The sequence below is a fragment of the Perissodus microlepis genome, chromosome 20 (genome assembly GCF_051167445.1).
Source record: "Perissodus microlepis isolate ML-2025 ecotype Zambia chromosome 20, ASM5116744v1, whole genome shotgun sequence".
NCBI lineage: Eukaryota > Metazoa > Chordata > Actinopteri > Cichliformes > Cichlidae > Perissodus > Perissodus microlepis.
In genome coordinates, this window is record NC_140480.1 from 30,704,675 (window position 1) to 30,731,683 (window position 27,009).

At 40.4% G+C, this 27,009-nt stretch overlaps 1 protein-coding gene across 2 annotated transcripts; it reads left to right on the forward strand.

Annotated features, from left to right (window-relative positions):
- Positions 1-1,290: 1,290 nt before the first annotated feature.
- jph2 (junctophilin 2) lies at positions 1,291-26,969 on the forward strand. Of its 2 annotated transcripts, none has more exons than XM_084918107.1 (6): positions 1,291-3,360; positions 7,137-7,953; positions 19,771-19,889; positions 22,056-22,993; positions 25,763-25,863; positions 25,938-26,969. In XM_084918107.1, the coding sequence occupies exons 1-5, from the start codon at positions 2,982-2,984 to the stop codon at positions 25,841-25,843; spliced, it is 2,334 nt and encodes a 777-aa protein (XP_084774233.1). In that variant the 5' UTR covers positions 1,291-2,981; the 3' UTR covers positions 25,844-25,863; positions 25,938-26,969. The 2 variants fall into 2 exon arrangements, with proteins under 2 accessions (XP_084774233.1, XP_084774234.1); XM_084918108.1 differs by having other exon boundaries at positions 25,948-26,969.
- Positions 26,970-27,009: the final 40 nt, after the last annotated feature.

Genomic DNA, 27,009 nt, shown 5'->3' on the forward strand with positions numbered 1-27,009 from the left:
TTCCTAAAAATCACAGATTCATGTTCTGACCTTTGGAAGCAACAAAAACAGACCCCACTGCCCAATTTTGGATTCATTAGACAAAAAACAACAAAAAAAACCCAAAACACTAGTTTAAAATGGCAATTGATTAATATCAAGGTCAAGCTATCAAAAGTTTAACATTGTATGTTAGACAGGCATTTTTCTACCTTTTTTTTTTTTTTTATCTTAAGCAAAGGAGTATAAGTGCAAACCCTTTCCTTGTAATAGGATATTTAACATGAATGCACAAACACTGTTACTCAATTAAAATAGCTGAGTACATATTCCTCTTCTACAAAACCCGTTGGTTCAATTGATTTAGGATATTTTAAGCCCAGTGTTCTTAGGCCAGTCTGCAAGACAATCTGCACCTCTATAACTTTTTGTCCGGCGCCATAAGCAAGGAATTCAGTCTGCATGGTAGATTTCCTTCATTACGTAATATGATACAACAGAATGAGAACAAGGGAGCATGGTCCCTTCAGACTGAACCGTTCTGTTTTAGTAATCAAAGCTGACTAAAGCTAAATACTGATAGATGCAGCTGATCAAGAAATGTCACCTCACTAATGTTTCAGAAATATAAATCAGTGATAAACTGACTCAGATTTAGACGAACCTTCGCTACAAAGGGACAAGTTACAAACACAGCATACTTCCTTGTGCAGCCCTCACTCGTATGCTGGCTCCTGAAATTGGCACAGAGTCATCCCAAGTTTGACAACTCAAGTTTTCAAGCAAAATACGTTGTTGTTACCAAAACGCTCCAGCAGAGGGCTGAAGAGTGATACATAACTGATGCAGATCTGATGTCTCATTGGAAGGGGCATAAGTGTGAGTGTTTGTTGGATTTGTTTTTCTCCTGTTGTTACGTTGGCTCAGATTTTGGACCCAAAATAAAAATTAAGAAAAAGAATTCATGGTTGTTCACAAAGTACACAAAGTCATACATAAAGTCGGAGTTAAAGCAAGAATCCATAAAAGGGGTACATTAAATCCAAGGTAAACACACAGAGCACAAGCAGACAATCTGACATAAACAGAAGGAAAGAGGAATATATGCTCATTGGCCACTTTGTTAGGCACACCTGTTTAACTGCTTTTTACTCCAAATAAATAATCAGCCAACCACAAGACTGCATTTACACTCAATGCATATACAAATATAGACATGGCCAAGACAACCTGCTGAAGTCCAAATTCAACATCAGGATGGGTAAGGTGGTTTCAGTGACTTTGGATATGGCGTAGCTGCTGGTGCTGGTTTAAGTATTTAAGTGTTTAATTATTTAAGGACCTGCTGGGATTTTACCAAACAGTGCTCTCTAGGGTTTGCAGAAAACAGTTTGAAAAAGATCAAATATCCAGTGAGCACCAATTCTCTGTGTGAAAATGCCTTATTGATGCCAGAGATCGGACTCTTTTGAGCTAATAGGAAGGTACCAGTAACTCAAATAACAACTCATTATATACAGAAGAGAATCTCTGATGTACAACATGTCAAACCTTGAAGGAGATAGGCTATAATTCACACAGGTTCACCAAAATTATACAAGAGTAATTTGGAAAAACCAGACCTGATGACATTTGTGTTACCTCACCTGAATGGTAAGGTCAGAATTTGCCATAAACAACATAAAAGCATGACTCCATCCTGCCTTGTATTTACAGGTCAAGTTGTTGGTAGTGACATAATGGAAACAGTATTCCCATCTTCTGATGGCTGCTTCCTGCAGGGTAATGCACCATATCACAAAGCTCCAATCATCTCAAACCTGTACTAGTAAGCTGTACCTAATAAAGGGGCCAGTGAGTGTAGCAGATAAGTGTGATTAGTCATGACAGTCAGGTGGGCAACAGGTGAAACTGATGAGGATGAGGGATACAACCACAAAGGAGGAAAAAGGAAGTAAAATACAGCAAAACTAACTTTCAAAATAAAACTGGGGAAAAAAAAACTAAAAAAAAATGACAGACAAGACGGAGACAGGGGAACTAGAAAGCAGAAGAAACTAGACAGAGAAACATTATTTTCCTAGTAAAACAGGAATATATAACATACTAGCAGCACACATGGTACCAAAAGGGATCTATATGCATGCCTACATTTATGGATAAATAAACCACAGAGACACATGCTGAAGCCTAATTTGCAGTGGAAATATTGCACTTGACTTAATGTCACGAGAACCAAAGGCGCTTTTCCGTCATACAGGAAGATGAATTGGATGCAACAGTGGTGCATGTGCGCTCACATATCTCTCTGCTGAAGCTTAACAGCCTATTAGAGAATAATTGCGCTCCAACTGCATTAACTGGGCGCACCGTGTGTGCAGCAGTAAAACCTGTCCCGAAGTGGCAAGACTCTCTGGCATGGCTCCTTGCAGGCAGCAGAGTAAGGATTGGGTTGTATTTTTGGAAGGGTGTGTGTGTGGATTGGTCGCCTTGTTAGGTCTGCTAAAATATTTCCAACAGCAGCGACTGTCGGGAGATAGCTGGGTGGCAGGGACAGGGGGAAAGGGGCTTTTCTCTGTGGCCACCTGGTAAAGCCATGTAAGATCCCTGGCTTTTCAAGACAGAAATACAGAAACAATTCCGATTCAGTAACCGGTAATAGGATCCAAATTTGCAACGAGGTATAATTTAACCTGGAGGGAATCCGTGGAGTGGGTAGTTAATTAGCTTAATCGACGAATCCAATAAGACAGTGGAGTAATCCGGAGAAAAGAAGGGAGGAAAAACAGAATAAAGTGTTAAGTGCGCCCCGGAGCTTCATGGACACGCTCAGAAATCCCCAAACCAACTTCCAAAGAAGAAACCAAGTTCAGCACTGAGGGTATCTCCTGCCAGTTTTAATGTCAGGTGAAGGTGAAGTCAGACTAACGGAGCTCTTATCTTTAGACAGGTAACAGAAAAAAATTCAGCTTTACTTTCTGTGCGTTTTTCTGCGGTGAGGAATGAGTGGAGGTCGCTTTGAGTTTGATGACGGTGGAGCTTACTGCGGAGGCTGGGAGGGGGGCAAAGCCCACGGCCATGGCATCTGCACCGGACCCAAAGGGCAGGGCGAGTTCTCGGGCTCCTGGAACTACGGCTTCGAGGTGGTGGGAGTCTACACCTGGCCCAGCGGGAACACCTACGAGGGATACTGGTCGCAGGGGAAGCGTCACGGTCTGGGAGTAGAAACCAAAGGACACTGGATTTACAAAGGGGAATGGACTCATGGATTCAAAGGGAGATATGGCGTCCGGATCAGTGTTGGCAGCGGAGCAAAGTATGAGGGGACATGGAATAACGGGCTCCAGGATGGATATGGCACAGAGACGTATGCGGATGGAGGTGAGAGTCGCATTAAATATGCCCACACGGACCAACAAGTGGGAAAAAATAACTTTGATGTTTTTATATTTTTCGATAATGTGCTGTTAGAAGTTTGATATGTGAAGTATTCGTTGTTTTAATTGAATATCACATATTTTGTATGCCATGTGTATCTAATAATTATCATTAGTCTGTAAAGGCTACTTCTTTACAAGACTTGTATGATAGACTCGATACTTTATTTCTTAAATAAATGTAAGAAAACACTGAAGTTGCCACATAAACAGTGCAATGGAAAGCGAAATTATTACCTCTACAAAAATCTATACAGGAGGATAACAAATATACAATATACAAAAAAAGGGGGGGGGGGGCACCTTATAACTGTGAAAAAGTGAAATATTCACATATATGCACTTTGTTACTATTTAAAGAAAGACGTACACATTAAAACTGCCGATTCAGATTCTTTAAATGGAGAACGCTTTACATATAGAAAGAGTACCTGAAAACCATTGTGAAATACTTGAGTATATGTACTTAGTTACCACAGAAAAGAGTTACTTATAGTCATTGAAAATGCTAATGTGCCTCTAAAGCTAGTGCTGATAAAACTCCTTAAATATAGAAATAATCAAATAAATTACCATTTACTTGTAATTACTACACATGCTCAAGTACATCCACTTATCTATGTTTGAGTACATCACTTGAGTACATGGCACTAAGATGAACAGATGCTTGTGGTCAAACTGCAGATTCATGTCTCACCAGGGTAATCGGGTTTCTGAATCTTTAAGTAAAACTAATAATAGATAAATGAAGGACTTTACTTGAGTATTTTTGTTACTGTACTCAGTAAAATACCGATTTAAAGGTACATAGTTACTACTAAAAGAAAACGCTGCTGCTGTAGGTCTCTGCAGGGTTATGAGTATTCAGATTATTTTAATATTAATCAAGATGGCTAAGGGAATATACTGTATATATTAAAACTGCAGCAGCAGACCACAGTAGGGTCAGAGGTCATCGTGTGGCTGAGCCTCTTCACAACATTCCTCTCAATAAGGAAAAGTTGCTAGTTTGAGGATTTTCAGTCAGTATTGCTGAGATTACTGATGCACTTGACAACTGAAAAGGTTTAGATGATTCAACTTCTTAATGTGCTTTTAAAAGCTGAATTGAACTCATCGTGACCTTCATGGTTTTAACTGCTATCTATAGCTATAAAGTAAATGTTGTGAAGTCCTGAAGTGCAGTACTTTATTACTATTGTTCTGCTTGTAAATCTTGCAACATCACAAGCAAACTCCCGCCAAGATTGTTGGAGACAAATCCGTGAGTGCAAAACAGACCGGCCTGATGAACTCGGTGGTCTTTAATGATGCCTCTGTAACAAGAAGAAAACACCACCCTGCTGCTGTCAGTCAAGAGGTGCTCAGAGTTTGTTGGAGCTAAAAACCCCTACATGGATGTTTCCAGTTTGTTATACTACACGTCACAGTGGCAAAATAAGTACTCAAAATTAATAAAAACACAAAAAAAAATGCCCTCAAGTCTACGTCTTACACAAGTAAAAGCACTAAGCATACAAAACGCGTAGTAAAGTGAGCAGTTGTGCAGCAGTACTAGTCCTCTCAACTGTTATACGTTGTAAATTATGTCATTTTTATATCATTTATGAATGCGGCCACTGTGCTAACAGTGTACCAGGAAGGAAACATTATTATCGAACTTTGTGTGTGCATTTTTTTGTACACTTTCTCTGGGCGCTTCTCTTGGTTCTCCTTAGCCCGTCAGCTCACTTACTTAATAAAATGAGTTAGACGAATAAAATTAATTGTGTTTGTACAACAGCAGTGGTTTCCCTCCTTAACCTCTGACTCATCAGCTTTGAGGTGCGGTGCGTTGGAAGATGGGGTTGGAGGCGGGTGGGTGTGAGAGCACCAGATGTCAAGATTTAATAATAGCCCACATATTTGGTGCCCTCTTGGCCTTGCAGGCTGAGGCCTTGCTGTCACTGTAATCCACACACATCAATTTTAGCATGAGAACAGACACTAAGATGACTTGTCAGCGAGGGTATTACTGAATGAGATGTGTCACTCTAAAGATATCCATGACATTTTGGCAGAAATGAAAGTTTAAACAACAGTCTCCAGGAGCGATAGCAGCTCTGTGAGGCTGGACTCAAATAGGCTAACAGGCTAATATGTTAAGAATGGCATTATTAATATGCTAATGAAGCTAAGGTGCTAAGATTTACTATTTTCACAATCTTCAATTTAATTTATGGTAATGCACTGAATCCCTGCTGTAGTGGGTGATGCCATTTGCATCCTGTGAGCTGGTGTGTTTCCACTGCTGAACAGTAACTTCTGCTAAGACACAGAAAGAAGCAAAAACTAAAGAGCTGACTTTGAGTCAATACATTTATTGCAGGAGCTATGAAAGCATCACATGCTTTTGCATTAATGTAATGAGCAAATTAGAGATAGTTGCAGCCTCTTAAATTATTTCTGAGCCATTATCCTTCTGCTAATCAATATAATGGGTTTATACCGCATATTCTTAACAGACTTATCAAAGGTGTTGAAGTCTGTATAGCTGTGATGTTAGGTAACATTTCTCAAATAGTGAGCATCAGGATAGGGTATAAGATACAATGTAGGTTTAACACAGTGCATTCCTCCTTTGTGTAATTAGCACAAAATACAGACGGCACAACAAATAAAAATCATACTTTTTTTTGCAGGTGCTATTTACATAGCACGCAAGCTGTCTCGAGGTTCTTTATAATGAAAGATCAACATGATCACGCTGTGTGCAAGCACTGGGAGGAAGTGCTCCATTTTAACAGGAAGAGACCTCATACACACCCAGAATTAGGGAGCTACTGTAACTGACCGGTGAGTGAGTGGACAGAGAAGATGGAAAAGGAGAGACAACAAACAGTAAACAGGATGAATCACAAACTACAGGAGAGAATAAACAAAAAGAAAGAACAGGTGCACATGCTGCTGCGCTCCCTGTCTGTCCATCAGTCAGGCTGTCACAGGACTTCTCCCTCTTGGTAATTTCTCAACTGTGTCTTGATTAACTGGATTGTCTCACAGTCGCGTGTGACTGGAATGTTTAATAGCAATCATTTCAAAATAAAAGCAAAAGAATCCTGTGCTTTCTGCCCAGAGTCTATGACAAAGTTCTTAATGATAGTAAGCTGTTCAAACCACCTTCTTGCAGTTCCAGTGGTTCTGCAAGTCAATAAAATCTGCATCTCAAAATCTTAAAGTTCTATGAAAACTTCTTTCTAAGATCAAAAAGCATTCTCAGAACAAAAGATCAGGAAGTCTTTGACCGTTGCCTACTGGTGGTGGTCAGAGGGCCTGGTGGCGCCAGTGTCCGGCAGCCTCGCCTCTGTCAGTGCGCCCCAGGGTGGCTGTGGCTACAATGTAGCTTGCCATCACCAGTGTGTGAATGTGTGTGTGAATGGGTGGATGACTGGATGTGTAAAGCGCTTTGGGGTCCTTAGGGACTAGGAAAGCGCTATACAAATATAGGCCATTTACCATTTGACCTGATTGTAAATGTCATTATGATTTCCAGTGTTAGTGGGGTCTGTCTTCTATGTCCATAAAAAGTATAGTGCAATCTTTCCCAATGTAGATGATGTAGTGTTGATTTCATCCTGATCAAGGTGGAAACACGTTTCTAGGGTTAAATACCTTGTGCTCAGGATCTGCGGTGTTGTAACAAAATATTTACAACTTTATTTATTTTTTAATGGTTTCCAGGTACATTTCAGGGTCAGTTCACTGGTGGGATGCGGCACGGCTATGGTGTTCGACAGAGCGTCCCCTACGGCATGGCAGCAGTTGTCCGCTCCCCTCTTCGTACCTCCTTGACCTCCCTTCGCAGCGAGCACAGCAATGGCACCGTCCTGCAGCAAGACGTCCCAATCATCACCACCACCAATGCCTCAGGTGAGGAGACACCCGTCGCCACTCCTACCCAGCTGGGACCGTCTCGAGGAGGCTTTGCCCTCACACTCCAGGTGGACCCTGGGGCTGTTAAAAACAAGAAGAAGGGCCTATTTCGCAGGAGCTCCCTACTGGGTAAGCTGAAGAAGTCCGACTCAAGCACATCGCTGTCCAGCCAGAAGAGCAAGATCAGCTTCCTGAGGCCGGATTCAGCTCTCAGCTCCAACGCCAGCGACACCAACTCCACAGTCAGCATTGGGGACGAGAGTCTGGCTGGAGCTGAGGATTTCCCCCCAGTGGAGGCTGACATTGACGCCACCACCACAGAGGTCTACATGGGCGAGTGGAAGAATGACAAGCGCTCAGGATATGGAATAAGCGAGAGGTCCAGCGGGCTGAAGTATGAGGGTGAGTGGCTCAATAACCAAAGACACGGCTACGGATGCACCACGTTCGCTGAGGGAGGGAAGGAAGAAGGCAAGTACATGAACAACATGCTGGTGAAAGCCATGAAGAAGAGGGTGATCCAGCTGAAGGGAGCCAAGATCAAGCAGAAGGTGGAGCGGGCAGTGGAGGGTGCTCAGAGGGCTGCAGCCATCGCCAAGCAGAAGGCAGAGATTGCTGCTTCCAGGTAAGAAACCAGAGAGATCATTCTTCTCATGCCTTTTTTTTTTATCATATTTGGTCTATTATGGGTATTTTATTCTATCCTCAGAGCAAAACTATGATTTTGACAGGCTTCTTAGGTTAACTGGTGATTCTAAATTAGCCTTAAGTGTGAATGTGAGTGTTAGTGGTTGTCTCCCTTACAAAGGACTTGTAATTTTTCTATGGTATATCCAGCCTGTTGTCTCCAGCCCCCTGCAGTGAGGCTAAGCTGTCAAGAAAATGGATCGCTGGATAAATCTCCAGGGATCTTTAACAGTGGTATTAAATACCACTGAGGGACGCTAGATCTGTTGTTTTTGTAGAATTTGGCTACTTTTGAAGTGTTTGCACAAGTGCATTTTTTGTCAAACTCGGTCAAACTTGGCACAAACCCAGCAGATCAGCAGATATCAGTGCCTTCCAATTGGAAAATCCCATGTGGGTGCTTCAGTCTCCTTACAGTAGCTGCACATAAGCATGTTGCTTTGCACTACACCTGCACTCCTTCTCTTCTTTTAATGTTGTTTTTGACTTAATATCTGATCTGTTTTTGATTGAAGCCCACTCTGTTCTGTCCTTGGGTCCTTCTGCTGCTCTCACTAGCTTGTCCATTACCGATATACACATGGAAGAGCGATGAGAGCCCACATCACCAAATATAAATCACAGCAGATGGAAATGTCAATCTTCTTTTCACTGCACTGGTTCAGACAGAAATATCTATAAATAAAACAAAACTAAAATCAATTATTTTAAAAATCCTACAAAAGTGAGTAAAGACAAGCATGTAGGCACCCCCCAAACTGCAATCCACATAAACACAAACACACTATGTGCTGTAATTGTCTTAGCTACTATGATTTTCCGTAATGTGAATAAGGATATGCTGGGTGTAATTTTGAATTGTTTGGTAACCTTTGCAGTAGAGCCGATGAGATATTTATTTATTCAGATGGCTGAAAGAGTATTTTATGATCCAGGAAATGCCTTCAGAACCTTTCAGCAGCACTGCTTTTATAACAGGTGCTTAGCCCTGTGACTTATATGTAAATTAAATGGTTAAAAGGCTTAAAATCGTGCTAGGATTTGCTAAAGGTCAGTTTGTGTGAAGGCAAATGAAGGGAAAAGTTCACAAACTACTAACATTTATTTAGAGCCTTTATCTATCATTGTAATCATCCATGGCTTTGGCTGCAAGTCCAAATAAACCTATAACAGAAATACCTTTAATCAATGTATTATAGCACAAACTGGACAACCCATTGTTAAAAATTAATGTGGGTTCTTCTGGTTATCTGTTTAGTTTTTTGTGGTGAAACTGGAAAGTTCACAGGCATAACTTTTCTCCCTCTCAGTGTGTGTTTCTCAGTTTATCTGCCTGAATTGGCACTGTGTACAACATATTCAAACAGTGAGACTGGAGTGACCTTTAGAGCTCCACTGCACTCAGTTACAGGAGTGGCTGAATATCTGATAGCTTTCTGATAGATTTCAACGTTAGGAGGAGAATACATATCTGAAATCTCTATATGTGCTTCCTGCTGCAAGCCCAGATTGTAGTCGACAGAGGATTTAGTTGAATCCCTGAGGAGCAGAAGATCTCTGGATTTTTCTAAATGTGTTTGCTTATAGCTTAACACAGAGCCTAGAAACAGGGGAACCCATAAGTCTCATCATCCCCATAAAAGAGAAACAAAATCCAAAATCTCTGAAGCTGAATAATTAACATGATATTTGAGCTGTGAACAGAAGAGTACTTATCATGGAGTCGTGCAGGGTATTTGAGTAATGGCGATGCTGGCCTTTTAGCGAAAATCTTAGATGATTCACAATCTGACACTTTTACTCCCTGCAGTTGTCAAAATGTTGATGTATCTTACAATAGTTGGAATTTAGCAAGCAGCTCCACAGTATCAGTTTCCAGCTCACCACTGTTGGCCTTGAACACGACTTCTCAGAAATGACTCCCTGCTGGGATCCCAGGGTCCTTACGGCCATGCTCCTCCTGGTGTGAAAACACTAAAGCATGTGTGGACGTACATGCTGTAATCTTATATTTGTGTGTCATTGTAAGAGGTCGGGTCATTCAGAATTTTTGATTTTAATAGTTTGAGGTTTCCAATAATCATTTGACCAGTGGTTCAAATTCCTGAGCTTATTACACCCAAAGCCTGTAAGTAAAACAGGTGATCTTCTGGAGTATTTGTAGCCAGAAGTATCATTTTATGCAAGACTACACAGCATTTTTACCCTTTGTTCCCCTGTTCTACAACGATCATGTTCCACATTTTGCATCTAGTTTTCTAAATTTGAATATTTTTAATGGAGAGACTGTGGGGAAACCACCAGGGACTGTCATCCTGGGAGTCCTGTAGGAAAACATGGCAATGTCTTTTCCAAGGTGGAAAACTACAAGTAACAAACTATGCCAATTTGGGAAGGCTTCGGTGAAAAAATACAACAAGTAAAAAGCAAATTCAGCTATGATAAAGATCAGAAAGTTTTTTTTTTCTTTGTTTTTTTAGTCTCACAAGAAACCTGCAGCTCAGAGATGTTTCAGATGATAGATGCATCCCTGCTAAAACCCCAAGGATTTCTAGATCAAAAAAGAAACTGAAATAACAGTTAAAAACAGTTTAGTGAAATAAAAAAAAGAGGCCACATGAGAGTAAGAAACAACTTCCTTTTATGTACAATGTATTTATTTAGCAAGGAATATATTCACACAGGAAATGTGCTTCACATGCTAAATTCCTCTGAGCATTTGTAACCTGCCCCACACAAACATAGTCTGACCCTATTATAACCCCCTGTGATGCCAGAAATGGCCTTTGCTGAATCCTATTAGAAGGGAAAATGTACTTAATTGTATGACTGCATATAAAAGATGGACACTGGCACTCAGTGGTTTCTACACTTTTACCTTTTGAAGCCTGAACTTTAGTTTTTTGGCTGCTGATTGTATTTAGATGAGAAGGTGGGAGTACTAAGTTAAGCCAACAGTACCGAGCTTGGTTACCAAGCTGCATCCGTAAACAGTGCAGCTGCGATGCACAGACAAAGATGCCTGCCACAAATTTTTTTGGAAGGTCTGTTTTTGCTAACATCCCCACAGCGAGCCATATTATCTGTCAGATAAATTGATTAAAAACACTCCAAAAGTCACAAAATTCGGTAGAGAGATTACTTACACTAAGCAGGCAATTCCTTCTGTATATGGCATGTAAAGGCCTACAGGTTATAGCTGATAACACTCCACCCTCTCCTCCAAATCAAAGCCCGTCTAGCTTCAAAACACAATCAAAAAGAGGGTGATGTCTCAGTGGCTTATCCTCTTATTCACTTTGCAGTCTTTATATGAATCTGCGTGGCTCCTGGCTTTGCCCTCATATTTAACTGCCAAGTATAAATGGTAAATGGCCTGTATTTGTATAGCGCTTTACTAGTCCCTAAGGACCCCAAAGCGCTTTACACAACCAGTCATCCACCCATTCACATGCACATACACACACTGGTGATGGCAAGCTACATTGTAGCCACAGCCACCCTGGGGCGCACTGACAGAGGCGAGGCTGCCGGACACTGGCGCCACCGGGCCCTCTGACCACCACCAGTAGGCAGCGGGTGAAGTGTCTTGCCCAAGGACACAACGCTCGAACCGGCAACCTTCCGATTACAAGGCGAACTCCCAACTCTTGAGCCACAATCGCCCTAAGAGTAGCATTTCCCATAGTGTCAAACTATTCCTTTAACTAGGTGAAAAACCTTTTGGATGAGCACAGGATGCATGAGTGTGATTATGTTTAAGTCCTTATCGTGATTAATCGCTACCCCGATTTGTCTCACAGATTTATTTAAACCTTTCTCTCACACATTGCAGCACAATCTGATTTAAAATTAATGCAGGAAATCCTTTTTTATTATGTGATTCATGTGTGCACAGACATGTCTACCTTCTGACCATACAAGGCGGTGGTGTTTTTGCCGTCTTCAAGACCTGAAATAGGCTGAGTGTTTACAGCAGTGAGACTTGCACTGATGGACTGCAGACCCCCGTCCCTGCAGATTGAAATCTAAATATTGTACTGCAAAGATAAGCAGTATATGAGAGTTACTCATTGTGTCAGTGCTTTAGGATCACCTGAGGCAAGTCTGAACAGAGAAAAGCAGATTTCACATTTAACACGACTGTCACCAGGAAGAGCCTAAAAAAGTGCTGGAAGGTCAGTGCTGAAATTTCAGCTGCACCGCATTTTACAGGCAAACTTTTGTTTTCATTACATTTACTTGGCAGTTTGAGTTACTGTTTACGTTTAAAATTGACTTCTACTATTTACATATTAACTCTTTAGGATTCTGAGTATTTTTGGCTCTTTAACCGTCCATAAAAACTGTTTTGTAAACTGGTTGTAAACAAAGTTCAGACTGGAGCTCGGGACTCTTTGAGGACTGTCTTGTTTAATTTGAAGGGAATAAAATAACGGGTCAGTAATTAGAAAAACAGATGAGCTCTCTGTACTAGTTCTTGTTATGTGACCTCCGAGCAATATTGCAATAATGAAGTTTCCATTAGCACTTAATGTGCGTGTATTTTGGCCAACAGATTCAATTATATTTAAAGATGCTGTCATCTAATCACTCTTTCATACAGTCCTTTGTGCACACAGTGTCTTCTTTAGGATTACTTCCCATTTCCACCAAACATTAGATTATCTAATAAAGTGGAATTGCACTGTAATTAGGTCGTAGATGTCACTGATGGAGAGCTTTTTTGTAGCAAGCATAAGCCATGGCCATTCCAGGTGGTAAAAACAAACACTTAAAAGGTCTCAAGAGAAATTACGCTTTTTAAAATGTACTTTGAATAGCCCTGTTTGGTGCAAGTTCTTGTATAGCGAGTTTTCTGCAGAGTTAGCGGGACCCACAGGGCAGCATTATTTTCCATCGAACACCATCCGCAGAACTGAGAACTGTCAGTCCTTTTCATGTCCAGGCCAGGTGAGACTGGGTCAAACTAAGCAGTAGACTCCAACCAACAAAAAGATGTTTCCCTTCTGTCAATTCAAGTTTCAGATGGAATTCTTTTGCTGCATGCGTAGGAAGCACAATCCAAAAGATAAATAAATAAATGAAATGGGCACGGGTTGGGCAGTAGATAGCTCTGGCTGTAATCCTCTTTACTGGCACACATTAAAAGCAGAGGCCAGTGCTGACTCTGAGCAGGTCCAAGTGACCGTGGAGTCTTTTTGCTAATGTGCTTGGGCTGATAAATCATTTATATTTAAAAGTTTCTGTTGAATGAGCTTGTTCACCCCTAACTGGTTGCAGCAGATAGCCACCCCTCCCTGAGCCTGGTTCTGCCGGAGTTTTTCCTTCCCACTGTCGCCAAAGCACTTGCTCATAGGGGGTCGTATGATTGTTGGGGATTTCTATGTATTATTTTAGAGGCTTTACCTTACGATATAAAGTGCCTTGAGGCATCTGTTGTTGTGATTTGGTGCTACATGAATAAAACTGAATTGAATTTGAATTGAACTGAAAAAGTGGATTCATTGTTTTTGCAGTAGTCTAAAATTCTGATTGGTATCAGTGCACATTATCTGCAGCAGCCGTGGCTGACAGGAAGCAGGCGTAAGTGACTGAGGAGTTCCTTGCAAAAGTGCATGGAATGTTCTTTATTTTTAGGAGTTTAACTATGTCACAGCACCTCAAATTTATCTTTTTATCCTACGTAGACAGCTACTGGAATAATATTACATCTTTCTTATTCTCTTTTTGACATTTTAATGTCCTTTGCACCCTCTAAAATCTGTGTTTTTCTTGCACTGGAGTATTTTTATATTGTTGCATTGGTCCTAACAAAACAGCCTTCCTGTAGTCCTGGATATTAAACTGAAATCCAATATTATATAAGCAGAGGAGACATGACACATCTGTTCCTGGCAGTGGTTTCCTCACACTATGATCCTTTGGCAGTGATGTCTTGGATTTAAAAATACACATACAACCAGGACACTGCATGCGATCCCAGACCAGGCCTCTTCAAGCCCAGTTAGTCAAAGTGTTTGCTGACACTCAGACAGTCTGTGGACATTGTTCTGCTTTGTGGACTGGCTGCTGGGCGTCTGGAGGAGGACCTGTGTGGCAGGACAGGGTGTAAATGATGCACACATAGGGGCCTTGTAGTCACGGAGGAGCCCTGACTAAATATGGACAGGCATACTCTTGCTGTATCACAATCGCGGGGGAATGCAACAGCTGATTGTCCCCCTCCCCCCTTGCTGCTGTCAGACCCCGTCTTTCCTATCTGGTCACAAACACCCAGACAGAGATTCTTCTTTTTTTTTCCTGCAGACAGAAATCAAATACTTACCCATACACCACACAGCTGTTCTCAAAAACAGTAATCTGCTTGCTGTTTTTCTCTCTTTCTGTCACCTCCTGCGAGCCTTGGCTCCGCTAAGAGCCGGCAACAGTTCGAGATCACAGATCTCGATCCATCTTGCGTCAGCAGTGGTGTCAAATGCCTCCATGGATATAAATATGGCACACCTCATAAGCAAGTGCTTGGGTATAAAGGGTTAGTGTATATATGTACCACACCTAGCTTTAGTTGTGGGGCTTGGATTACATACTGTACTGCTGATACTAGCATTTTGTGCTGGTGAGCGATCAACTGGTCATAAAAGTTGTAAACAAAGTTCAGACTACGTCTCAGGACTCTTTGAGGACTATTTTTTTTAACAAGTGACTTATTTAATTTGATAGAAAAAGAAACTGGTCAGTAATTAGAAAAATAGATGAGCTCTCTACTATTTCTTGGGACGTGACCTCTGAGTAATGTTGCAATAACGAGGTTTCCATTAGCACTTAATGTGCGAATATTTTGGCCAACAGATTCAATTATATTTAAAAATGTTGTCATCTTTTTTATTAACAGCTAATCACTCTTGCATACTCCCTCGTGTATGCACACATAGTTGCTGCAGAGTTGGAAAGGACCCTCCACAAAGATCCAGTGGCACATGCCAAAATGACAGAATATCTCTCGCCATCAGTAGACTCCAAGACGATGGTGGCGGGACAAAAAAACAGACATTACAAAACAGCAGAGTACCAGGACGTATTTAAAGAACTGTATCTATACTTATATATTAGGCCAAATTTAAGTTGTACATTAATCTGTGATCTCATAGCTGTGGGGAGTTATGACGCACAGAAAATAAAGTATATTAATGTACTAACTCAGTGCAGAATTCTCTTACACTTGTGGGGGTTTGATTTCTAATAAACAGTAGAGTGCAGCTCCTCTGGTTTCAAAAAGACTTGTATATAAACCTATAGAATAACAGCCCAAGAAAACTTTTGATCTGTGACCTCACTAATCTTAACGTTATGGGCTGACTCGATCGTTTTTGTGCTTGGTGAAAACAAGGTTAATTTTGAAAATTTGGGCTCAATTTGAGCCAGAAAGAAGGCTAAAGTATTCTCACTGACTAATGTCATGGCATAACACATTGGTTAGCCTTAAACTATTCATTTAAGTGTTTGTTGAGGTCACAGGTGGGATTTATCAATCAGAACATCCATTGACTGACATTATGAGGAGCTATGATAGACATTTTTTAGCAACTGTAACCACACTGGAAGATATATAATTACACCAAAAGCCCCAAACAAATATAGTGTTCCAGCAGGAAAACACTGCTCAGTGCTTGGCTGCTTTAATCCTTCATGCCAGTGTCTGGTTTATTATTATTTTTTGTTATTATTATTTTAGTCAGTGATTTGCACAAATCTATTCATTTTGATTATATGACTCGTAATTTACAGGATTAAATTTGATTTAACCATGCAGGCCTAAGTTCCTACTTTTCACCTTGTGCTTGTGCTAAAGATTTCACCATATTTATGGTACTGAGAGTTGTGTGGTCACTAATACTCATTGACGGACACGCTCAGTGAGCTGTGAATGGATGTGAGGCTGCTACAGGGGTCAGTTTATATCCGTCTGCTGCCTTTAGCCATTTTAGTACTTACTAGTAGCTCTGCTACATGCATAGCACTTTATAAAAAAATGCAGGTCTCATAGGTGTTTTCTAATAAAGTGCACAGTGAGTTTTCATACTTAACCACTGTATTTAAGCATAGACTGTATATAAAAGATACATGCAGTCACTTTAAGATTACCCTTTTCTTTCATAATTAGCTTCCTGGCTGTAATGTCCGTCTCCTATGCTACAACTGAAATGGAAAGAACACCGTATTTCATGCTGAATTCAACCATTTATTATGTTAAAAGTAGTACAGATGTAATATCAGTGGTGTAAACGTGGTTCTGTGACTATTATGCGATGCCATGTTTTGTTGGCAATAAGCTAAACTAAATGGGAAAACTGTGGAGTTCCCAACAGGAAGGAGAACAAGAGAGAGGCAGGAAGCTGAACTGAACTGAGCCCGGTGTGTCAAATCTGCTGATTGCTTCAGCTCAGAATTACCCTGGTGCTTCCAGGCATACTAAGGAAAAGAGCTGTTAGCCACTAATCTACCCAAGCTCACATCAAGCTATCATAGTAATAATATGAGCTGGACCTGATGTGGGTTACAGTCTTTATTGTTTGGGCCAGATGTCCAAGACATCAGACATCTGGACCATTTAGGTGGATCAGAGGTTAAATCAAGCAGCCGGACTCCCCCTGAGTTAATCCATCAGTCAAAGTCAACTATGGCCAATGGAAAACTGCAGATCTGTTCCACATTCAGACCAAACATTCAGTGTTATCTGAATGAATCCATTCATGGGTTGAGCAGCAGAGTTAAGTATGTGTGTTGTGCCTTTAAAAAAACTTTATAAATCTTCTCAGAATAAGCCAAACAGCTTATTCTGCTATTGACTCTTGTTTTGAGCCTCTGGTACCCTGGTGCTGACAATCTGGCTTGTCATCATTAGAGGCATCTCAATGCAGAGAGATATCAAGATGACTCTCTGCAGCCAGGGGTAATCACATATCTCCACAGTCTTGGACCAAATTCTATCCTCCAACATAACAACAATCGCATAGACTTTGATCATCCGGTCAAATAAATGATACCAAACAAGAGCTGATAGCAGAATAAGCTGTTTGGCATTGGCAGAGGGGATTTTTTTCCAAGTTTTTCATGGGCACAACCCACATACTTTACTCTGCTTCTCAACACACAAAAGCATTTTCCTCGCAAATGTGGCATCATCTAAGGGGAAATAAACAGGCTTTCCAGTGGTACAAGATTTATTGCCCAGAAGCATTATTACAACAAAGAAGTAATCGACCAAAACAAAGTTTCCTTACTTTTTGTGCTAAGTTTAGATATTGTTGAGATTGCTATGGAAGCATGTTGTTAAAGATCAGCTGTTAGAATAACTTTGAGAAAAACAGCTTCCTGAGTAGGTGCTGAGTCTGTGTGGGCAGGTGGAGCTCATTTATATCAATCAGGGGACCTCAGGAGCCTCTAATTGTTCCTGGTGGAAGCATCTTCCCCACCTAAGAGGAGCTATTTTCATCTTGGTGTAAAGTTACAACATGTTGAGTATTTACAGAGTAATCACACTCAGGACCTGCAGTTACTGGGGACAAACAGCAGCAGCTTTTAACTCATTTACCTCTCGAGTTTTTGGATATAGATGCAATTCATCATCTAATATCATCATCTTTCATCACTAATGATGAAAACATGATTAGATTTTTTTTTTCTTAACTATTAACCGATCCTTTTGTGATTGCCAGACGTTTTACTTTATGGTTTTGAGGAAGTATATCAGCAGATGTTTTTAATTGTTTAATTAAAAGTTCCCTGATCCGCTTAGCTGAAATTTGACTATATGTTTACAGAGGCAGTAGGTGTATCAGATTAAATTAATTATATGTGTACTTTTTTACTGAGATGATATGATTTTTGGAATTGTTTGGTTGCTGTTGCAATGTGTTGGGGCTCATTTTCCATGTAACGTTCCCCAAGTGGCTTTTGTACTGATAATTTTCATTGACCAAATATTCCAAATAATTGGTTTAGCACTTAAGGCTACAAAAAAAACCCAATCCAGTTTCTTTCCACAATAGAAACCCAACACACAGAGAGTAAAGTCACACTGAGCTGAATCGTACAGTAGAAATTAGGTTAAATGTAGTTATCATAAAACATGTGCAAAGTCAAAATGCCTGACACACAGCTATATCGCATCACTATGTTCCCTCTAAGCTGTGCGTGTGAGCAATCGCGCACTGCTAACACTGCTAACACTGCTAAAGAGCTAACATTAGCATGCTAACAAGCTAAACTGAGATGGTAACCACTGAACCAGTTAAACAGCTTTTATTCTACAAAACTTCAGTATGGCTACAGTCTTTACACGAGTAGAGAAGCATAATAGTATTAGAATAATAATAAATTGTGCTGCCCTATTTTCGTGGTATAACTAGACTGCATTTCAGGTTTAGCAGCTGGAATTAGCCTTGTGTTTTCTTGGTTGCTACCTGTTCTTCAGTGATATTTTTTTTTTAAGGGGAAATCCAGAGTGAAAGTTCATGAACTCTGCATTGCAAAGTGTTGCATGATAAGTAAATGTTTCCAGTGTGCAGCAAAACAACTATAAATATACAAATGTACCCCTGTCAGGCCGCAGTGCTTTCTGCCTGTCACCCATACAGACATTTGTGTGATGATGGAGGCCTCAGTAGCTTGCCAGCAATAACTCATTGTCTCACTCATGGTGGCAAAAGTGTAATTTATTTCTGTCCCAGGCAAACGGTAGAACAGGACAACCCCTTTCCTCCAAAGCTAATAATACTAATGAGCCATATGACCAGCGACTGCCCACCCCAGCATCCATTTGACCATGATTGAATACTATAAACAAGCCTTGTACTGCGATATTTTTAGTCACTCTGTTTAAGGCCCTTATCTCTGAGAGTGTTTGTGTAGGAAGGCCGAGGTCAATGTCTCGTGAACCATTAAACCATTATAGTACGACGTAAATGAATAGAAAGCAGAAAAATTATGTAGAACTGAAACAGGCTGCATCCTGGTTGATGCATGTGCTGATCACTGGTGGCTGTAAAGAGGTTAAACAAGAAAGTGACAAGCAAATGCTCAATTGAGTGAGCGTATCCAACCCCTCAGCTGTGTTTCCTCACACAAGAAAAGCTTAAAGCTACTTAAAAAGGTGAAAAGATTTCCTAAAATATAACCTGTTTTGGTTTTTGTCTTTCCCTGTTATTCGTCAATGGAGGTGTCGCTGATGAAATGGTAATATCAGTGCTAGGCTTACCTGAGGGAATCTTTTTTTTTTTCCTTCTTTGGCTTTAATTGTTTTTTTATTAGTAAAATTAAGCCTGGTTTAGAGTTATAGACCAGTATAAACTGACATTTGTGAAACTGCCCTGCTATTAAAGGAATTCTGATTCACCAATTCAAAGCTGCTAACAGGTGGACTTTGTTGCCTCCTGTGGGGACAAAACCAGGTTTTGTAGTTTCACATTTAAATTAATAGCATTATTCTATTTGGGAGACACTCTGACTTTGCTTTCTTGATGGTGAAAACACACTCATATCCCACTCTTCCTCCCGACGCTAAGCCAAGTGTGGTACTGATTGTGTCATTTATAAAACACACTGAAGTGAACAACAGATGCTTTCTGAAAACAGCATGTTCATTGCCGGCATATGGGGGGGGGGGGGGGGGGAGAGATTATGATTCAGACCATTAATGAAATGAGAAGATGAAAGAAGGCTGAGTGACTTGTGTTGCATCTTTCCACTGCAGGACAGCCCATGCCAAGGCCAAGGCAGATGCAGCTGAGCAGGCTGCCCAGGCCTCCAACAGAGAGTCCAGCATTGCCAGACTGGTGGCCAAAGAGCTCTCCCCTTCCTTCTACCAGCCAGGTTAGTCGACATCTCCACACCACATTTTAGAAAAAATCAGCAAAATTAATTAAAAAAGCATCAAAAAGGGCCACCTTTTAAGGCATCATAATGTCACTCACGGACTTTGCAGCTGTATGCAAGCTCTGAGTTTCACTAGATATCACGGGAATGCACACTAAAAAAAGCTAATTCAGAAAATCTTTTTCCCTACTTATGTATGATACTGTATGAAGGAAACAGCAAATGTAAAATCCCAACAGCAGAGCTACTTCTCTACTTTGTCTCTGTCCTCACAGCCTGTGATAGTATATCCTTCTGCTGAGGCCCATCACAGGGATAGTCGCATTTGACTGTCTAAAAAAAGGACCATCTTATTGGGTCGAAGGGATCGTATCAGTTTCATTGCGAGTCTGTCGACACACACATTGACACAAAAGCAAAGGGGCTATTTGGGAGCCTCCTGCATTTCACTCCTGTGCTCTCACTCAGCAGAGAGCTTAAAGAAGTCAGATGCAAACAGAAAGTCGTCCAGCTTTCTAAATGAATTGTCTCTCACTTTCTAAATGACTAGTCTTTCACTAAAAGTCTGGTTGAGACTGGCTCTGGCTGAGAAACATCTGCTTCAAAACACTTCACAAATTTAAGGATCTGACTTTTGATATTCTATACTTTTCTTATTTTTAGCTATAGGATAGCTGTACATGTCCTGCAGCTGGTAATCATCATCAGCATGTGTATTCATCCACAACAAAAAATGTTTCCCAACAAATGGTCATTTCTTCTGTTTTAGTAACATTTGCTCAAAACTACAGTGTTCAGCTGTTCAATTCAAACCAAATATGAAGAGAAAGCGTATCAGTGCATTGTAGGTATTGTCTGACAATATCAAAAATATTGATTGTTTTTAGTATATTTCATTTTGGGACAAATTTTCTCCTTTTGGATTTTTTTCTGAAATGTGAGCAAACGGAGAATCTATTTGTGTTTAATGGAAAAATGTGTACTCCAGCAAAAGCTTATTAGGAAGGGGATGCAGCAGCTGAATGGATCTCTAATATCCTCTGTAGCTGCTTCCTGTGCTCTCAGGAGGTTTAAGGGGATGATACTTATAAAGACAATCTGTGACCTCTCAGCCCTGCAATACTGGAGCTAACATTTTAATCAAGGGAATCTTTTTTTAATGGAAAAATGTCCGTTTTTAAATTGAGCTCCTTTAGCTATTTTCGAGCCAACAGGAATTTATCTAACAGAGAGCTGTGCTCCATGATAATTATGAAACAGCAGAAAGATATTAGTATAAATGAATATTTCTAAAAAATATATTTACCTGCAAAAATAACTTATCCTTGTGAGGTCAAACTATTCTAACCTATAAACTCACTGTAAGCTAAATGTTCAGGCCTCACTGATGTGAGCACTCGGTTATGGACTCCTTTTGTACTTAACCCAATACTGAGCTATGCACCATGAAGTGTGACCTCTCTGTGAGCACAGTAGCCACACCCATCTGCTGCTCAATTATTCTGTTTGTGAATGGCAGCCAATCAGAATAAAGCTGGGTAAAGTGAGAGGCACTAAAACAGCTTCTTTCACATGGAGAATGACTGAAACCACTAAAAACAAAAGAGGATCATTTTGAACTTTAAGTCATGACACTCTCACATGATAAATCATTTATGATGTTTGTAAATCCCTAATGGATTGAGGCATTATTACTTAGTGTTAAAAATACCATGGCCTTTTTATGGAACATTAATTCTAATTATCGTGATTAGTACATACCCATGCTACACTATCCCTAATTTCGGTCCATTGTTAGGTGGTTCCTTGGCAACATGACATCATATATAATTCACAATTCAAGTTTGTGGCTATAAATTACATGTTATTGTCATGTAATTCAAATAATATTATTTTAATGAGGCATTGTAGGTGCATAAATGTTGGTAGATGGTTGTAGGCAACATGGCGTCATATGTTTTTTAGATAAGAACCTACACAGGTCTAAGACGTACCTGTGTGCCAAGTTTCATTAGTCAGTTTGTGATTGTGTAGGAGGAGTTTGAAAGCTCACTTTCTGTATCTATTATACATTTTAAATTATGGAAAAAATAATAATTCCTCTGACTTATAATGACTGATGGTAGAAACCAGTGATTAAAAAGTATTTGAACTGGCTTTCAGGTCCTGAGTATCTGAAGAAGAGAGCGTTACAGTTGGCCGTGGAAGGCAGTGAGAACACAGAGACCATCATGCATGAACCCCTGCTAGCTGAGGAGGAGCCACTGCCTACACCACCTGAAAGCCCGGTTATGAATGAACTGGACAGCCTCATGCCTAGCTCATCCCCAGGTCGCACGCCTTCTCCAAGCCCAGGCATCATGAGCAAGGAAGAGCCCAAACTCCTCAGTCCAGGTAGCTGGAATGAAGACAAAACCAGTAAAAGTGGTGGAAGTAGTAAACTCAACGGCAAGCAAGGCAGTCGTCCCACTACTCCCTCTGCTCCTGCTTCAACTGTATCTGAAGGAGGAGGAGCGGCCACCAGCAGTCGTGGCCCATCTCGTACCCCGAGCCGCCAGAGCAACAAGAACGAGCAGGGTTCTGACATGGAGATCAAGCCACTGCAGAAGTTTGACTCTGAGGCAAAAGCATCAGATGCCACTACAGCCCCTGCTGCCCCTGTAAGGAATAGCCTCATCTCACCAGATGATGAAGAAGAAGAAGCACCACGTCCCATCTCCAAAGCTCCCTCCAAAACGCCTTCCAAAGCGTCTTACAAATCTGTAACTCCTGAGTCTAAAGCCTCCGAGGTAAAAAGCGAAAGAGCACCACCAACAAAAGAAAGAGTGACGCCTGTATTTGAGAACAAAGTGGAGTCCAGGGAACCGAGCAGGCCTCCCAGTAAAGCAGAAACAAAACCGCTACCAAAACGGCAACCCAGCCCAGCTCCAGCTCCAAAACCTGCTCCGAGTCTTGAACCTAAAATGGCACCAAAGCCAGTGGAAGCAAAATCTGTAGTTGCCAGACCGGCAGCGAAGGTGGAACCCAAAGCCGAAGTCAGACCCAAGCCCATCCTGTCGAGCCTCAGTAACGAGGTGACCCCAGAGTCTTTGGACATGGAGGTAAGGCAGTAAATATACACAGTGACTCACTCTTCATTATTTTTTGCTACATCAATATTGTCACAACATGTATGGTGGTGTCAGTCTGTCAGTCCAAGACCTTGGTCAACAGCTATCAGATGGATTACTGTGAAATTTTCCACACACATTCAGTGTCCCCAGAGAGTAATTCTTACCGATGCTCGTATAAGCATTTAGCTCAGTACAGCCTTAAAAATATACACTAGCATTACTGCTGACATTAATGACCATAAGTCCTAGTTTCTAATTAAAGAGCACAGCTTGACACCATCATAGTCAAATAAAAGTGTACACCATATCCAATCACGTTATTTACCGTATAAGGGCAAGGCCAGACTACTGTTCTGGTTTATTGGAGGGGGAAATAGTTGTAAATGAATGCTATGTCTCCTTTTTCTCTATTTTAAATGTACATTTGCTTTATATTGCCTGCCAATTTCAGGTATTAGTGTTAGCTAAGCATGTACCCTAAGCATCAGCATTAACAGTTATAATTATGGCTATAAATATATCAGCCAAACATCTGTATCAGCCAGTACTAACCTCCACCAAATAAGATGACATTTACTAATCTCAGTGGACGATAATTATCTGTTATGTCCAAACAATTTTCTTTTAGTTTCCCTGCTGGCTAGATAGGAATAAATAAATAAAAAAATACACTTAGAAATAGCATGCATGACAAAGAAATGCTCACTTTTACATTGTAAATATTTGTTAAGCTAGGATTAAAGCAACTTTTATTGAAATATGCTTAAATTGGTTTGTATTCGGGAGGTAGAAGACAGTGTACCCAATGTACCTGCCAATATGAAGCTGGAATGTGGGAGGCTGATTATAGCTTAGCATAAAGACAGGAAACAGGAAGAAATGGCTAGCCTAGAGCTAACCAAAGCTAGCAGATTGCTCCCATCTGCACCCGTAAATCTCACAAAAGGGATAAGGGGTGTTAATTTCTGATCTTTAAAGGTGCTGGTAGGACAATTTTCTTACCCTTTAACTAGGCTGTTCTAGATGTTAAACCCCTTTTTCAGTCTTGCTCCTCCTGCAGTCTTATTTTGAACATGCTCACAAGATATGTTTAGGGTACAACCGTCTCCTATAAATAATAATTTTGATAATCCTTTATTAATTCTTTGCATTGAGAAGATAAAACCCAACATGAACAGCCGCAGATTAGGAAGGTTAAAGAAAAACAAACAAACAAAGTGTCTTAATAAGGTTTATGGCCATCACATGCAATTAGAAAGGTTTCAGAGCACTCTGAGTCTTTGTGATTCTCCAGCCTGCTGGAACACTATAAACACCATTCATCCAGAGGATTTTGCCTCATTTGGTGTGTTGATGGTGGTGGGGAGTGCTATGTATGACGTAAATTCAAAATCTCCCACAGGGCTTCATTGGGTTCAGATTTAATGTCTGTAGGGGAGAGTGGGGTAAAATGAGCCAGTAGACAAGCTGACCCACGGCCTTTATCTGGGCGATCTCAAACACTGTTTGTCATTTGACCCTGAATTTAGTTAGCATTTTCCTTTTTTGTGGGAAAGAAACTAAAGTCTGTCAAAATCTTCATGAGTATCAATTTTGTGTCAGAAGCGAATTATCTCAGGTTTAAATGTCATCACATATGTTCATGGAGTCCCATTGTACAAAAACGGGTGACTGCATTACTGAAAGTGGAGCTCTGATTTGGTAGAGCAATTTTCACCACGGCATTGGGTTGAGCTCGCACAATATTATTCCAGGATAAATATGTAGTCTTAATCCTGTAAAGCCTGAACCATGAAATAATTCCCATAAAATTCTATTTTTATAGTGTTTTTTGAATCTTCTGACAACTTTTTTTTTTTTTTTAAGGAAATCAAATGTAAATTTGCATATCTAAGTTTTGATTTGTAGTCAGTACACTCAGTGTTATACAGTTTAAGTTCATGTAGCATCATCATAATGAATAACTGACATTATATTTAATGTTGTATATGTCGCTTAAGATTTTTCCAAGTGATAACAGTAGAAGAAGAGGCCGGGGCTCTACTTTCTTTTTCCCCCCAACGTAGACATCAGGATACATTTTTTTCAAAAATTTCTAAGAATTTTGCATTTTAAGTAGCATTTATGTTACATGTTGGTGTTTATCACCTCAAAACTGAGTAAGTTTCCATTTGTTTCTTGAATCTCTGCAGAATCACTTGCAACTTTAGAGAAAATAGTTGTAAGACTTATTTAATAATCAAATCATTATTATCAGCATTATCAAGGGTTCAATTATCAATATTTCTTTGAGTATTTTATTTTTTTAGCTCTACTTAGAAACTAATTTCTCTGATGACTCATTGTCCCCCTTTCATGTGGTAAGCTGATCCACAAAATCACTCTTTTGGACCTTGTATTTAATTGTGTGATTAAGTTAGGCTTAGTTCTAAGGTTTTAATTGATATGAATTTATGAATTTTCTGAATTTGTTGTTTTATTTTTGTCTCATATTTCCTTAGCTTTTGACTTATGGCAAAAAGAAAAGTAATTTGGATTCATTTTAAGTTAACTTGCACATCCATGGAGGCATTTTACTCCTGGAAACCGTTCCTCCCATCAGGACACCATAATGTACCCTTCTACATAACAGGACCACTGGGTCCCTTTACTGTTGGAGCTAAGGTTTAGGTTTTTCCTTTAATTTTTCACTCATCTCCAGTTTTGACTGGATCTGCTGTCCTTATTCTGCATTGAGTTTCTTTCCTTTTTTTTAAGGGCCCAAACACCATCATGATCTGCATGGTAATCCTGCTCAACATCGGCCTGGCCATTCTCTTCGTTCACATTTTGTCATGAGACATTTTCCACCTCCTCAGGTAATAAACACATCATCAAAATGTACTCAGAAGAGGCGATACAGTAAAAATAAACATGAATCCACTAATATCAGTTTGCTACAGGTTAACGGCAGTGTCAGAGAGAGATGGGTTTCCTCCTCCTCCTCAGTAAAGACCAGAGATCAAAGACAACACTGAGGAGGAACAGAAGCCTCACGCAGACCGCTGCAGCTCCTAGGATGCTTTTTGTTGATATGACTTTGTGAGGCTCTGCGAAGCTCCTCTCTTTCAAGAGGTTAGAGAAACTGAAGGACATTGAAGGGCTGGCACTGTTCAGTGCATCTAAAAATGATTTGTTTAGAGGGGAAAAAAAAAATTGGTGGCTGAATGGTAGGTTATGTCCCGGTGATGATGCGGTGAGGGTGGCACTCAAGAATTCAACTTTTTCACAGTGTGTCATGAGCGTGTCAACATTTTTGCAATATGGCTTTTAAATAAACACTTAATTGGCATTCAGACTATCTGGATCTCACAAGAGTGAATCAGGCACATAAGACAACCCCACCTAGATATGTTTTTAATCGCCAGACTGAATATTCTCTCTATAGTGCCTTGAACTTGATTGTTTAGACACAAAAACTACAGCAGATGTGTGAAGGGTTTGGGCGTGATAACTGTTACTGTCAGGAGTAGGGATCTCGCGTGTGTTGAGTCTCATCAAGAAGCTCTCCAAGTGGTACTGCAAAAAAAAGGGGTTTATTTACTGGCAACATTTTCAAAGCGTTATGAGTTTCTGCAAAATCTTTGAGACTGTGGTGTACTACACTGTGAAGTTTTCAGTTTTCACTGGGATTTATGTGCATTTCCTGTCATTGTGCTGCTTTGCTTTGGGGAAGCTGATAAACCAAATAGAGAAGGGAAAATAAGAAGCTTATGAGTGCCGCTGCTGCTGCGTAGGTTCCTGTGGTGTCGTGCAATGCTGTTTAGCACCCAGGCAGCTTTAATACAGAGTTGTGCAAGTTTTGCAAGAGGAAAATGATGGCTGGAGTTTATCTAATTTGAAACTGTCACTGTATGTTGTTGTAAGGTTGCTGGATCTACATAATTATCTTGCAGCAGGGAGTGGGTTGGGTTCATTATTTTATGTGTCAGTGTAGAAAACTGTCACTGCTTTATTTTCAGGGC

Excerpts from the sequence above, each read along its gene's own strand:
- jph2 (XM_084918107.1), top strand. The coding sequence starts at position 2,982 with ATGAGTGGAGGTCGCTTTGAGTTTGATGACGGTGGAGCTTACTGCGGA. Across the intron at positions 3,361-7,136 it reads AGAGACGTATGCGGATGGAG|GTACATTTCAGGGTCAGTTC; the intron begins GTGAGAGTCGCA and ends AATGGTTTCCAG. Across the intron at positions 22,994-25,762 it reads CAGAGTCTTTGGACATGGAG|GGCCCAAACACCATCATGAT; the intron begins GTAAGGCAGTAA and ends CTTTTTTTTAAG.